Source organism: Lepisosteus platostomus, chromosome 1 (assembly GCF_059453375.1).
Source record: "Lepisosteus platostomus isolate fLepPlt1 chromosome 1, fLepPlt1.hap1, whole genome shotgun sequence".
Classification (NCBI taxonomy): domain Eukaryota; kingdom Metazoa; phylum Chordata; class Actinopteri; order Semionotiformes; family Lepisosteidae; genus Lepisosteus; species Lepisosteus platostomus.
In genome coordinates, this window is record NC_142611.1 from 76,939,030 (window position 1) to 76,953,530 (window position 14,501).

The 14,501-nt window shown below is 41.7% G+C and overlaps 1 protein-coding gene across 1 annotated transcript in view; it reads left to right on the top strand.

Annotated features, from left to right (window-relative positions):
- poln (polymerase (DNA directed) nu) overlaps window positions 1–14,501 on the top strand; it is a 148,495-nt gene that overhangs the window by 14,345 nt on the left and 119,649 nt on the right. Inside the window, exons 5-12 of the mRNA XM_088638186.1 lie at window positions 3,134–3,673; window positions 5,458–5,642; window positions 6,615–6,727; window positions 7,946–8,085; window positions 8,869–8,888; window positions 8,987–9,035; window positions 9,358–9,418; window positions 11,143–11,207. Coding sequence (XP_088494312.1) covers window positions 3,134–3,673; window positions 5,458–5,642; window positions 6,615–6,727; window positions 7,946–8,085; window positions 8,869–8,888; window positions 8,987–9,035; window positions 9,358–9,418; window positions 11,143–11,207 — 1,173 coding nt within the window. The remainder of the gene's footprint in view (window positions 1–3,133; window positions 3,674–5,457; window positions 5,643–6,614; window positions 6,728–7,945; window positions 8,086–8,868; window positions 8,889–8,986; window positions 9,036–9,357; window positions 9,419–11,142; window positions 11,208–14,501) is intronic.

A 14,501-nucleotide genomic window follows, 5' to 3' on the forward strand; every position in this document is an offset into this window, starting at 1 on the left:
CCAGGATAGCAAGTTTTTCTGTTGAATTGGAATACTTTGTAGCTTATCTACTAAATTCCTCGGTCTGCAGTAGAGGATGCATTCTGCAGCTTGGAGATTGGTGGGGCTGATTGAGAAAGGTCTGGTTCACCATGTTGGCTGGTGTGATGGCTGTTGGCTGTGATGTGTCGGAGACTGAAGAGGCCAGCCATGTGCATGTAGAACGCCATGTCAGTGGACATGGTGAGCCGTGTGGTTCAAGGTCCTTTCAGAACAGCCAACAGTGATGGTTCTTCCCGAGACGTCTCTCTCATCGTGTAGGACAGTTAGTGCTTCATTCTGTAGTGTCCATGGATTGGTTTTGTCATCCTTGTTATGGAGGGGTGGTGCATTAGTGATTTTCCATTCAACCGGTATAACCCCATTATTTAAGCCCCTGGCAATTATATATCTTGTATCATCACTGTTAGAGCTCCCACAGGCCTTCACGATTTATCTTACTACCATATTGTTGTTCACCCAGCTGGCGTAAGCTGCATGCCAGTCCCCATACTGATGCCACTATCTCCTGGTATAGATAGGCAAAGGCTCCTGTTGCATGGATGGTACTATACATAACATAACATCACTTTATTAGCCCTATACAATTTCTTGCATGAGGAATTCTTCTTTTCACATACCCCAGCTTGCTCTCCATGAGACACACAGACAGGGAGAGAGCAGCTTGGGGTCAGAGTGCAGGGTCAGCCATTGTACAGCGCCCCTGGAGCAGTTGGGGTGAAGGGCCTTGCTCAGGGGCCCAATGGAGTAGGATTCCTCTGCCAGCTGCAGGATTTGAACCGGCAACCTTCCAGCCACAGGTGCAGATCCTGAGCCACAGAGCCACCGATCCGCCCTAACGAAAAAAACATAAAGCTCGGAGACTGACCACACTGCCCCAGCTAATTTAGGCAACTTTTCAATCTGTCGGGAATGAAGCACACCAGCTTTATACAGAATAAAAACTGCATGCTGTTTGTCTGGCCCACTAGATGATTGTTATATGCTGAATGTTTTGTAGAGGTACAGTTGTAGCAGAAGTGTTGAATTGAATATTACATTTCCTAGATTTGTTTCTAGAGGCTAAGAATTTCCATATCCTAAGATTTCTTTCTCATCAGCTAACGTTTTACGTTTCAGTAATTTCTCAACAGAAGAGAACACGTACAGCAGAAGGGTGGTGGATTTTAAAAAAATCATGTGTTGTTCTGAGACTGCACTTTGTGTGTGTGTACAGGTTATAGAGCAGGTCTCCCCTCAGGATGAAGTTACAAGATCATGTGATGTGATGTCCTGGAGGGACAAACCTGAGTACTTTCACTCCTGGTCTGCTGATTGTCGATTCTACAGTCATGCCATGTGAAACAAAAGCTGCAATCTGAATGTTACGTCAGAATGCAGTGCTTATTGCAGGTCTGAATTTCGAAGGACGATTTTCTCAAAGAATTCAGCTCTTGGAGAGTGTATGACAAATGTTGACCACAGTCTTCACTGCAAATCTTTCCAGACTCCAGCAGTGCGTGAATCTGATTAATCAAATCTACAGTCTTTGAGGAAACCAATTACATAGCGTTATAGATATAGTTAATTGTTCATGACTTTTTGCTCTGTGACTTTTGGCAAACACTAGTAATACAGGATTGAATAAGGGGATTTGTTCAGCATTATTTATGTGGTGGACTAAAATTAGTCTATTGGACTAAAATAGTTTTGCAGCATGAAATCAAGTCATCAGTTTTTTGACACCCATAGGAGAGTTGATATCTACAGTACTGTATACCGTTTAGCATTCATACAGCAGCATCAATTTGCCAGTGTGGCTTTTTTTACTGACACCTTCTATGATAAACTGCAATAGGATGTGCTAATTAGCTGTAGACCACAGCACCTTTCAGTCTATTAGTTATTTGTTCCAAGCATCATAATAATGACTAATGTAAGTTTCTCTACCAGACATTACTGCCTCTTTCCTGATATTTTTCTGTTTTAGAATTGGTCTGCATTACTGCAAGAGGAGTCTGCTTTAGGAGTTTAACTTTTTCCTGCATTGCTGCAGATAAGGGCATGAGCTCTGTGACTAATGGAGCATTGTCTCTTCTAGGTATGAATTTGTATTAGATGGTGGAGTTTATTTTATTACTGTTTATTACTAGAAAACATTTTAGGAGTAGGAGAGAGATTTCCCTTGAATTTGGTAGCTCAAATTGAAAATCGTAAATAAAATGAGCAATAAGGTATATAAATCAAGTTCTCTTTGATTGGGTTGGAATGACTGTTTTGAGGAAACTCAAAACCAATTTATCCTTTTCAGTGCCTTGGGCGAACTCATTCAATTTGTTTTAGCAGTAGCTTTTTCAATGTTGTACAGATAGCTTTTTTTATACTTCTTTTGTTTCCTTTAAATTTCCTCATGCCCTTATCTTCCTTTAAATGTTTAAAGGATTAAGAAATGTTTTCTCCTTGAAAATGTCAGACCTCTAGTAATCTGAAATCACGTTAAATTACACTTGAGAGGATAGAACTAAGAATCCAAGTACTTTTTTACACAAAGATATCAAAGATTTTATTATAAGTAGTGACAGCATAGGATTTTTTTTTGTTTCATGAAGTTTGTTTTATCTATCGTTAGGACTGGGTTAAGGTCAAATATGTTTAATTATGTTCAACCATAGCATTTTAAGGGGTGTACTTTTTCACCACACTGTAGGTGATGATACAGCAAAGAACATGTAGAGATGTCACCCTTCAATAATTAGGTGCTATGAGAGTGTGGGGGCGGTGTATAAACTATTGAATCTAACACTTTCACCTCAAAATATTCTAGCGCAAGGTAGGAAGTGTAGGCTGACATAAAGACAAATCTGTCAGTACGGATAAATTCTGTTGATGCTGTTATTTCTTTGCAAGGTGTAAAGACTTCATAAAATTGCTGAAGAGAAATTTGAAGTGAATTGTACACACTTTCTGGGATTTGCGAAAAAGACTCTGTAAAAACGTTTTCCCATCAAAAAGAAATTGAATCATGTCAAACTTGCACCTAAAGTAAAATAGAAATGAATGAAGAGTAGAATTGAGTGCGTGATTAAAAATAAATGTCCATCTCTTCACACTGCAGATAAGTGATTTGAAACCAGACAGGATGCGATACAGTTCGAGTCTGGGGACTGAAGATACCTTCTCTCCTTCTGGTGATCAAAGACATTCTTTACAGCAGCCTGATCTGGAATCTAGACGCTTAGCAGTGGAACGGAAGAGCTCTGCTCCCGTGTCTCTGGAGGGCCATAAAATGGAAAACCAGTTTGAGAGATCACAGAGTACCGAGATCCCACTTCCATGTGGCAAACCAGTCAGTTCAGGGATTCCGCTGAAGAGGAAGCGTATGACCCTGTCCGACAACGCTAAGAAGCCGGGCAAGTGGGAGCCATCTCTAGATCGGGGCAGTTCAGAGAAGCCTGAAACTGGGAAGGAAAAGGTCGGCACAGCTTCTGCAGGTCTCAAGTCCCCTGTAGCTGTGACCTCTGAAGCTGGTGTGTGCGATGCCAGCAGGCTGAGCCAGGAGGAGAGGGCCCTCGTCCTGAGGGAAACCGCACAGGCGTCGGTGATCGTTCTGACCATGGTCTACCAGGACGGCACTGCCCAGCTCAACGCTGAACAGGTATCAACCCAGTAAGCAAAACCAGAGCTATAGAAGCACCACTCAGTGAATAATACCATTCTTTTTATTTCTGGTGGGGGTGCAGTTGTTCGTGAAATTTAGTTGCAGTTGGGCCCCTGATTAATCTGTGCAAAAACCTCTTAATCAGTTTGAAGTATCTGGTCTTGAATCTTGAAGGTATTTGTTTTAGATGGACAAAATTCGGCATCTTCCAGTTTTTTTTTCCAGTTTGTCTAACATAAGATATTCTGAACCAACAGCATCTTAACAGGGACCTAACAGCATTGCCAAGCAACATTGAAAGTCCATTCCAATGCAAATGTACTTATTTATGGTTAGAGGCCGCACTAAACTCAGCCAAGACTGAAAGTGCTTTCGTGTGTGATCATGTTGCTTGCACAGTTTCTTCCACCTGAAACCTGTGCATTTGTGAAGTAGCTTCCATTTAAATTCATGATGCTCTGCGTGTTTAATCTGAAACATTTATTGCCTTTCTGCTCCACTGTCCTCAGTGCTCTCAGTAGCACCGATAGGTAATCCGTGCAAAGCTGTTTGTGGGAAATGGGGGAAAAATAATAAAATATACAGCAATCTGCAATGTTCACTTTGGGTAAGCAACTCAAAACCAGGGAGCAGGACTGTCTAGCAGTGCTGAGCTGGTAATAGATGAGAGAGTCTTAGGAGATAAACCATGAACACATGCATCGACTATTGGATGTACCAGGAAATGTATGAAGTCTTAAGAAAAATCAAAGCAGCGAGCAACTCTCCATGGCTTTCTCTGCAAGCCCGTTTCAGACAGAATAAGATATGAGGCCTTTAATCTTTATGCTGCTGGCTAAGATCAGCGATAACCCTGTCTGAACTGTCAGTGTTCAGAGCAACGTTTTCTGGAAGAGGAGTTGGACTGAGTGGATCTTCATATCATAGGCAGTGTCCCTGCTTATTTTTTTGTTTCGACCACTAAGGAAAATTAACTTATGATACAAGAATTTTAATTAAGAAAGGGAAAAGTGGACTTCTTCGGCTGTTTGGATAGCTGTTTGATGCCTCTTATTATCCTTGCTGTATTTTATTTGATGGTTTAGTTGTGTTTTTCAGAGGCTAATCTGCTCTGTCGAGAATTCTGCAGTAATGCATCCACAGTATACAGTTTGGTATACACGCTGTAGTGTTTCATAAAGAGACAAATACTGTTATGCTATTTACAGTTTTCAACTTGTTTTTTAAAATGTAAGAATATTGGTGTAGTATTTGGGATAAATTTGCTTTATTTACATTACAGTAAAGGAAAAACTGAACCTTGGTGCTGGCTAATAAAATGTATGTTAATAGCTCATTTGCTGATCTCTGATGATTGTAATATGTCTGTCAAATTCTGGAGTATACAGTGCTTGATTTTTGATCATTTGAATGGAGGCAAGGTTCAGGGTGGTTTTACAGGAAGTGTGAAAATCTAGTACAATGTCCTGATGGGCAGATGGTGTAACTTGTGGTGAGAAAGGTGGATCACATTAGTACCCAGTATCCATTTATAAACTTAAAGTCCTACAAATTGTCTACCTGCAGCTCCTGAAATTCTGCTACATAATGAAATATTTAGTTATGGATAGTTCATTTGGATGGATGCTCGGAGTAGCGTCATTTACAAATATAATGCAATTTAAAAGTCATGTCAATTAAGGCAGCTTTAAAAAATAGTAGTTCACTAAGCAAGATATATTTAATGGTTTAATTGCTTTTTAATGTTAAATCTTTTTTTGTGTGTGACTTTTTATGTGCAGAAGTCCTGTCCCCCAGTCAGTGGGGTCCTTGTGTTGTTGAAGAGTGAGCTGGATGCGATGGAGTCTGAAGGGTGTAGTGCAGGCCTTCCTGGCTCAGAGGGCTCAGGCTGTAAGGTTATCTTCCTGAAGCTGGAGCAGAGGCCTGCATGGGCACAGCAAGGATACAGACAGGACCGCTTCTCCAAGTGAGATCTGTATATGAAAATGCTAGTAGCCGCTGTCTGCTTCAGTCTTACTGACTGAATCTGGGTTCAATCGCTACTGTCTGAGCAGGTGAGTCTTGGGGAGTCTTGGTCACTCCTCAGGTTTTAGGTAGCTGACCAACGGGGGTGGCAGGAAGGAGAAGACGTTATCGATGTGGAACCCCACAAGTTCATGGGGAGAACATTCAGTCTCCATGTAGATAGCATCCTTGGAACTGAACCCAGGGCCCCAGTGCTGTGAGACAATATTTATTGTTAACATTGTGCCACCCATGTGCTTAAACCAATTGTCTTCAAATGAAGCTCTGGTCATTGTGCTCAACAAAGATAGTCAACAATTGTCCCCGAGGTACTGTATAAGTCTGTGCATTCCAGGATGAATTAACAGGACCTGGTGGGTAAGTTTAAAAGCTGAGCGTGTTCCCTTTGCGAGTTTCTTAGTGGTACTGTATGAAATATAGTAATTGGATGAAATATACTGTATGAAATATAGTAATTGGAAAATAATTCCTATTCATATTATACTGTAAATCAAGTAACTTTTCTGTCTGTGCTGTTAAATACTCTCATGTCAAAAGATTAATTCATGCTGTATTTTTGATAGGCCTTATTGTTATTGCATACAATGAGGATGGATGGTGTAAGAAGTGACTTTCTGTTCTTTTACTTTCAATCACTCACTCATAGTGATTTTGGTCAACTAAAACGAAGAACAAAAAGCATTCTCTGAACCCACAGTCACTTTTTCACATGGTATGTTATGGATCAAGATTTTCTCATTCTTCTAAAGTGCTGTGGGTTGCACTTTGGCACAGGCACTCATAAATTAGATCCAAAATTGTTGTAAACCTGCAATAAAAGCTTCAATCCCATTTTCTCGAGTAGGAGAGTTGGAACTCGTCTTAGTTCTTTGTTTTCGTTACGATCTTTTTTTCTTCCTCTGCTCCACTGTAGAGAGATGCTTCTTTGCATTCTGGGAAGTGCCCAGGATGTCATCTGCTTTAAAGCTAAAGATCTGCTGTGCACCGCTCTTCAGTATTTCGGGAAGGAGATCAGCTGGAAACAAGGCAAGGGTCTCGAATCAACAAGCCATTATTCCCCGAGTCTGGGGCTTCTTAATGGCGACAGTGAGCGAGTGCCAGATGTTTTTATCATCGTGTTGTCATTGCAGAGGAACTGGAGGGTGAAATGTGTTTATTCCCAAGGAATGCCAAGAAACATGTGCTTCTCCTTCTATACACATCGTCTGGTTGTTTTCATTTTTCTTTTGAAAGATAGCCACAGTGTTTATGTTAAGAATCAAATGGATAAAGTTATTACATAAGAAAGTAGCTAGTGAAGAGTTTAAAGCTTTCCCAAGAGTCTCTTCATTCCATTTCTTGAGACAAGCAGTGGTACAGTTCCATCAGCATGGCTGGGTGGCTTCATTTAGCACTACCAAAAGAAACAGAACAGAGGATCATCACAAAACAATTTTTTTCTGTTTGGCAGGAGTTTATTGTCCCCCTTTGATACACACATAACAATTCGTACATTATGATCATATCATTGTTTATGCTAGAACCTGGTATCTGCTCTCATGCACATTGTTTTCACATGATGTCCACTTGAGTTGCTAGCTCTGTTCATTGCTTTGCTGATAATGTTGCTCAGTTGGTCCTTTAACATGGTGTTCAGAACACCCCTCTAAGGTTCCTGCCAATAACATTTCCAGAGCGTGTTGGATCTGTCTTCTGCTGAATCAATGGCACTCTTTTGTATTAAAAGCAATGCACTTGTGTAGTTTATGTGTCTGCTTCACATTTGCAAATGAGCCCAGTTCTTTAATGCATGGGTTGGCACATTTTTTCCCTTCACGTTCAGCAGATAATGGGGAGCATGAAAAAAGGATCAGGAGCTCTGTTCTTATCTTCAGGCATATATTTGTGCCTCACAATATCCTAATCAAACTGGTTTATTTGCAAAATGGCAAACATACACATTGTATTTCTAAAGTATATCAGTTTTGTCTGTCCTTATGCTGTGAAGGGAATTTAGCTTCCAAATTATTTGTCTCCATGGGAGATTATGAATGTTTAAGGGCTTGATTCTTACTGTTGCTGGCCACAGTGGTATATAAAGTAAGTTAAGATGTCATTAAAGATTCGTAGGACTTGTATATTGTAAGTATGTGACTTTTAGTCAAATGCTAAAAACCTTATTCTCCATGTGAAATTTGTGTGCAAACAAAAAGACTGAGAAAAAAGGCTGAGAAGACACTTGCCCTGTTTGAAATGGTCTTGCAGTTGCCCTCTGCAGAATTCTGGACCCTCAGATCGCAGCCTGGCTGTTGGATCCTGCCGACACTGCTTCCTGCTTCTGGGACCTTGTGGCCAAACGCTGCAAAACCCGAGCTGCAGTCAAGCCTTGTGCTGGAGCCAGGGAGGTGAGAGAAGACCGGGGCCGTCCTGCAGTGTGCAGGATGACAGTGGCAGCCGTGCCTCTGGGGTTTCATACACAATAAACTGGAACAGTCCTTGAACATTTGCGAGACATGTATTGGCTTCCATGTGTCCCCCAGGTGCTGGATGATGTGGGTCCTCTCTTGTATAAATTAAGTGCTTCCGGATCCCTAGAGATTAAAACGATATGGTTGCTAACATGTACATTTAGATCACTTTATTGGCCATATAGAATTTCGGTTTGAGCAGTTAGAGTAACCTTTGCTTGAGTAGTTTTCCTTAATGAAAGGGTTCGTAGCAGCACAGCTGTTGAAGTTACACTTGTATGAGCAGTTAATGTTGCCCCCTTCCATTATGCACTAATAGAAAAGTCTAAAGTCTTTGTGCCAGGAAAATAAAATCTGATTTAATTAGATGCTTTATTTGGATAGAAATAGTTTGAATGTGGTCCTTTCTTGGAGTATACTACAAATGTTTAAGTTGATTTACCCTTACTTGAAATTTAGACATTTTTATAATCACTTTTATTCTAGTATTTCAACCAGTTTTTGATGGCTTGTCTCTCAGAAGAGGTCTTACCCTAGTGTAACAAGCAAATAATTATTTTAAACCTTTCAAATTAAAAATAGTCAAGTCTCTTCTGGATGCAAAGCCTTAATCGTTACTCTGCTTTTGACATTCCGGGGCAGACTAAAGAAGGGTCTCATCCTACCAGCCCCTGGTTCAATAGGCATTTGTGTCCACAGCCCCACCGACACCTGCAGGAGCCATCGCAGCTTTTGCAGCGGTACTGCTTTCAGACTGTTGGCATGTCGGTCACTGTCCCCTTGAGTGTGAGCCCTCTCTCTCCGTTTCTTCCCATACGCAGCCGAATGTGAGCGGCAGCCTCCTGGTGCTCTATCGGCTCATGATGGATCTCCGTGCCAGTTTGCAGGCGAGTCTCAATCCGTTTGACGGTCTACACTTGAGGACATCAGAGCACGGAGGTGCTCCCCATTGGAACATTATTAAGGCTTTCCATTCAGAGTAACCTGAGCAGTGGGCAGCACTGTGGCTGGTGATAGTGTGATGAATGGCTGCGGCAAACATGTCACCCTTACAGCGGATGACTGATGGCTCGACGCCAGTCTGCTTTCTGTCCCTAAGAAATATGACCACCTTTGACAAAGTTATCTCCTTCCTGTTTCGTGCACTGAGCAGTTCAGAAGCTGACATGCAGTACTAGTCCTCATTCATGGACTTCTGTTCCTTTCCAGGAGCAAGGCCTGTGGAAGCTGTTCTGTAGTGTGGAGCTCCGACTCACCACAGTACTGGCAGGTGAGAGCGGGTTTCCTCTTAGCCCCCTTGCCTGTGGGCTTTGTTTTTTATGGCACAGACTAGAATCTATGCTCTTTGATTTTGTTATACAAAAGGATGTAAGAGAGATCGCTTTATTGGCCTTATACGATTTCTTGTATTAGGAATCTGTCTTCTGTAAATACACCGTGCTATATAGGTGAATCTCAGTTATATTGTCTCAGGTTCTGTGTTAGAAATTAGGGGCCTCCACTTCCCAGGTATACAATGTGCCAGACTCCAAAATATTCATTTGATTTAGCATCTTTTTCCCCCACATACCATTTTAATTATCCGGTCACAAAGAGTTTCAGATACAGGAGGATTCTGTGCTTGAATACAATACAGACCTAACAGCCACTGGTATTTCTCAGCCTTTGTATTTAATTGAGCACTTGCCCCCAGTGCAGGTCTATTATTAGCCCTTACTGGTCATGATAGGAATGAATCTCAGGTAGCGGTGGAGGGCAGCACTTAGACAATAACCAAGACTGAAAATGTGCCCCAAAGCCACAGAATGCCAGCAGCCAGGGACAGAGGCCACATCCGAGGTCAGTTAAACTACTACCAGGACTGTGGCACAAGGTAGATGGGGGTCTTATTTAATTCTCTTCATGATTCTTCTCACTTGTGTTTTACTTATGAACAAATGCAAGATGATGTAATGGACTGTCACCTTCCGAGGTCACTGCATTAGGGTCGAAGCTTGATTTTTTTGTTCTCCAGAACAGTTGCTCAAAACCACATTGAGCAGAGGCGTTGTTTTTCATAAATTTCTTTGTGAAAGCAAGTACTCGGTACCACTGTTTTTCCTGAGTGAATGTTTTGCTTTCTTTGATACTGGTGGTCAAATAAAAAGCTTTCTGTTTCAGGGTATTGTTAGTCAACATCTTAGTGTTGTTCAAATTAGAAGATGCAGACATTACAGGTTTTTAGGCTGTAGGAGTTCTTAGTAGTAGGTACTGTAGATACTCAACACTGTTGCAGGGTGTAGGCTTTCTCCCTTGTAATGCAGAGGGTTTCTGTTAAATCGCTTTTTTCAGACTTTAGCAGTTCAATATACTGTATTTCAGCACTGAACAATTTCTTGTGAATAGCTTTAGTGCTTTTCATCTGCTAAAAACTAAAATACTTCTTGAGTGTTTCGAAATCCATGTAAAATACTGTATAAATGAAGTTCAATATGAGTGTTTAGTTTCGTAATCATCTCCTTTTTGTGCCAATGTAACAAGAAATCAAGTCAGTCCAAGGGCTTCTCCCACTATTACATCAAAGAGTGATTCACAACTGTGCTTGCTTTTGAAGCTGAACATTTATCCATTTTCTTATATAAGGTCCTACATTTCACACCATAGTTGCCTGTCCCCTGGATAGACTGGGAATGCAGTAACCTGGTAAACAATGTTGGCTTGAATAAGACCACAGACTTTAAAAAAGGTGTGGTCCTTTAAACGTGTGGACATGAATAAAATACATTTTAATTTAAAAATGAATTCTAATCACGTGTGTGCCAAGCGACTGCACTTTTGTTCATGGTGGTATCAGAGTTCATCATGTAGTTTGGCACTGATTTGTTTTCTATCGTTACAGCATTCATTTATTAAACAAAGGAGACAGGGTTTCTTATTTATTCCACTATTATCAATGAACAATGTAAACCTGAACATTTAAACATATAACCAAGCTGTTCTTGTTTCACATTGCAGTCATGGAAATCCATCGGATACATGTAGACAAGGATGCACTGGAGAAAACGTCTAAGATCCTGGGGGTACAGTATGACGCTGGCAAGCCAGCTTATTCATGGGGTGCAATATGGAACTCTATGACCTGCATTGGTCTAACAAAGTCAGTCTGCATTCATGGAAACACATGAACACATGCTGAACACATGCTGTGCTTTTGATGCATTTCCTGATACAAGAATGTTGTACTGAATAACGTGGTCTGTTTGGTTAATCTTTGTCCAGCCTATTTTCTATACTTTATGGGTAATGATTGCCTAGCTTAAACCTACCTTGAAAGTAACCGATAAGATCAGTACGGGATCTTCCCACTTTAACGGCAGGATCAGGTGTTGACCCGGGTGGTATCGGGTCTTGTGCTGCGCTGTTCTGTCATTGTGTGTGCCCTGTGCAGTTCTCTTTGTTTCTGTGTTCCCATTTTCGGTCTCAAGGTTCAGAACTGCTTCTCATTTTTCTTCATCCGCCTGATGGAGTCAAGGGCCATAATCTCTTTGGATGTTGTTTCTCCATGTCTGTTTTTGCTATATCTTTAAAACACTTCTGTTCTCTGGTGTGATTGCCTTGGTGAACCTGCTGAAAGACCTCATCCAGCAACACAACCAACCCAGATGGTACCTCAGTGCCTGTGGTGCCTTCTTGGGAGAGAACAGTAATCCTGGTGCATCTGTCCTTGCTCCTGATACTTAGTTTGTTTGCAAAAAGGTGTTGAAATAATGACTGTAAGGCAGATCAACTGTTTGGCTTCATTTTTAATGAGGTGATCCTCCACCAGCTTGCTCAAATGGAATGGGGTACACCGGCTTTCTGGGGCTGTTGGGCTTCTTTAATGTCTGCCTTCTGTGAAAGGTAACTCCCAAAGCATGGATAGTGCTGTGCGTTCTTAAGTCATTCATCGGGAATCTGTATCATTGCTGTGGGTAAGCTTCTAAAGATTATTTTGGTCTTCTGAATATAAGGGGTAAGTCCCCTTTTCTCATGCCTCTGAAAATAAGATGACAATTGTCTGGAGATCCATTTCTGTCAAAGTGTAGACTTTCGCCTCGTCGTACTGAAGTTCAAAGACTGAGGTCGGGGATGGTGTTTAGGTTTGGACTTAAGTTATTGAAGATTAAATTTCATATCCATTCAGCAAGTCAGATTTGCTACAGCTGAGAGCTTCTTTCAAGTAGAGCAGGCAGTGATAAAAGTGGGGGTGATAACAACATCCTTGTTTTACTACTGTCCAGCCTTCATTTTGCACAGCTTCTCCAGCTTCATTAAAACATGTGAAGCTGTGGGGAAAGCAGTAGAAAGAACTGTACTTTTTGCACTGTCCCTGTAAATAGATTTGGTTTCCTCAAAAAAATAAGAAATATACCTTTGACTTATCAAACATTTGTTGCTCATTTCTATAGGACATTTTCAGAGTTCATGTGAATTTGGAGATTAAAATTGAGAGCGTACTGAATTTGTGAGAACTGGATAAATCACATTTTCACCACGTTAAGTAGCTTGACAGCTCTGAGTGATGTGTTAAGAGGTTAAACTAACACAGCATTTTCTTTGAGAACATTGATGCAGACTTTCACAGTTATAAATAGAACACTCAAAGCAAAATGATGTCGCACCACTCTATCTCTGCTGCCTCTGCAAACTGGACGTCTCCCTACAGTTGGTCCTGCATTGCAGATGTCCGTCTGCTCTCTTGCTTCAGCGAGTGTCTAAACAGCTTACTATCTCTCTAGCAGGCTGTAATCATCCTGACTAGTGCAAATGGACTGAAGCCATTCTATTCACGTTCGAAGCCTCCTGTGCTGCGTGAACTCTTTTTCTGCTGCTAAACCGAATCTGTCCTGATTGCCTGGCTCCTGGAAGTTCTTAAAGGGGTTATCTGGAGTTCGGCTTGATTCTGTGGTGTAGGAGAAAATCATCTTGTTTTAAGATAGTTTTTCCCTGAAAAGGAAGCGCGTTGCCGTATGCGCTCCCCCGAGCTCACTGCCGATGAAGCTTCGGATTGGGTTGACACTGTGGCGGGGTGAAAGACAGGGACCAGGAATGAAAGGAGACATGCGTTGCTCACTGCTCTGTGATAAAGACCTCAATTTCAGTTTTCTTGGCTGCTATTCCTGTACTCTTCCCAGAGCTGTAGAGGGTGGTTTTATTTAGGCTGAGGGTGCCATCGGCAAACAGCCTTCTTTTTGCAGCTTGTCTACAGTATGGCAGTTCAGCCCTCTGATTACCATAAAATTGGTGTAGACAGATATGCCCGTTCCTTTTGTACCCCCCAAATATGAGTCGCCAGTAGCCATTCAGTTCACCTCGATGTTATGGCTGTCTGTAATACTAGCATTGAGGAGAAAAGGCTGAATACGATCCCTTGGATACATTTTTAGCAGCCAGGCAGGCTAGGCGGGCAGCATGGTGATGAGCGCTGTTGATTGCCTTCCTCGAAAAGGTGCCCTCCTTTTTTCAGACTGCAAGCCTTATAGCTCCCTCAGCAGAGTTGACATTGGATAGACCACCAATGTTAAATCTAGCTTGAAGCCCCTCATAGCTGAGGGCTTGTTTCAAGAAGAGCAGGCGGTCAGGGATAATGAAAAGAACTTTTTATTCCTCAGTGATAAAAGGGGGGGTGTTAACATCCTTGTTTGACTGCTGTCCAGACTTCATTTGGCGCAGCTCTTGACCCACTGTAAGCCACAGCCTGGCAAGCCCTTAGTTCCTAGTTGACTATTTGCGCAGCCCAGACTCAAGCTGGCTGATGGGGTTTTTTTCCTCACACTTTTTTTTAAAGTTGTATGTTATTTAACGTTGTTGCTGCTGCTGTTCTGTTTTGTTTTGTTTTTGGTGATTCCTTTGTCTTTGTATTGCACCTATCCTTGGCATTTCATTGCACTTGTGTGTATGACAAATTAACTGCACAGGATAGCCTTCTTGAAAACACATGTAGGTTTAAAAATCTGTACGTAATTTCTTAGGAGAATGGTGGCATTCTTAGTTCTAGGCTCCTAGTTATCTCACAACGTTAGGGTTCTAGGTTAGATTCTGCTGAGGGGTCCCGTGTGTGGAAACATCAGTTCGGTAATGAAAGTGTCATGTGGAAGGGGAGCCAGAAACCTTCTGGCTTTCCAGGACTGGAGTTGTGCATTAGGGGATGTAATTGATTGGGGCTTCCCTGAGGATCAGAAGTCATTTTTGCAGCTCGTCTCCATTATAAACTGGAAGCTCAGCTGTGCAGTGCAGTTTATTTCCTACTATGGGACCAGCAGGGCAGTCTGACTTTTGATCGCCTAGTAACAGTTGCTGAATTCTTGTATGACATCAACAAATTGCTAAATCAT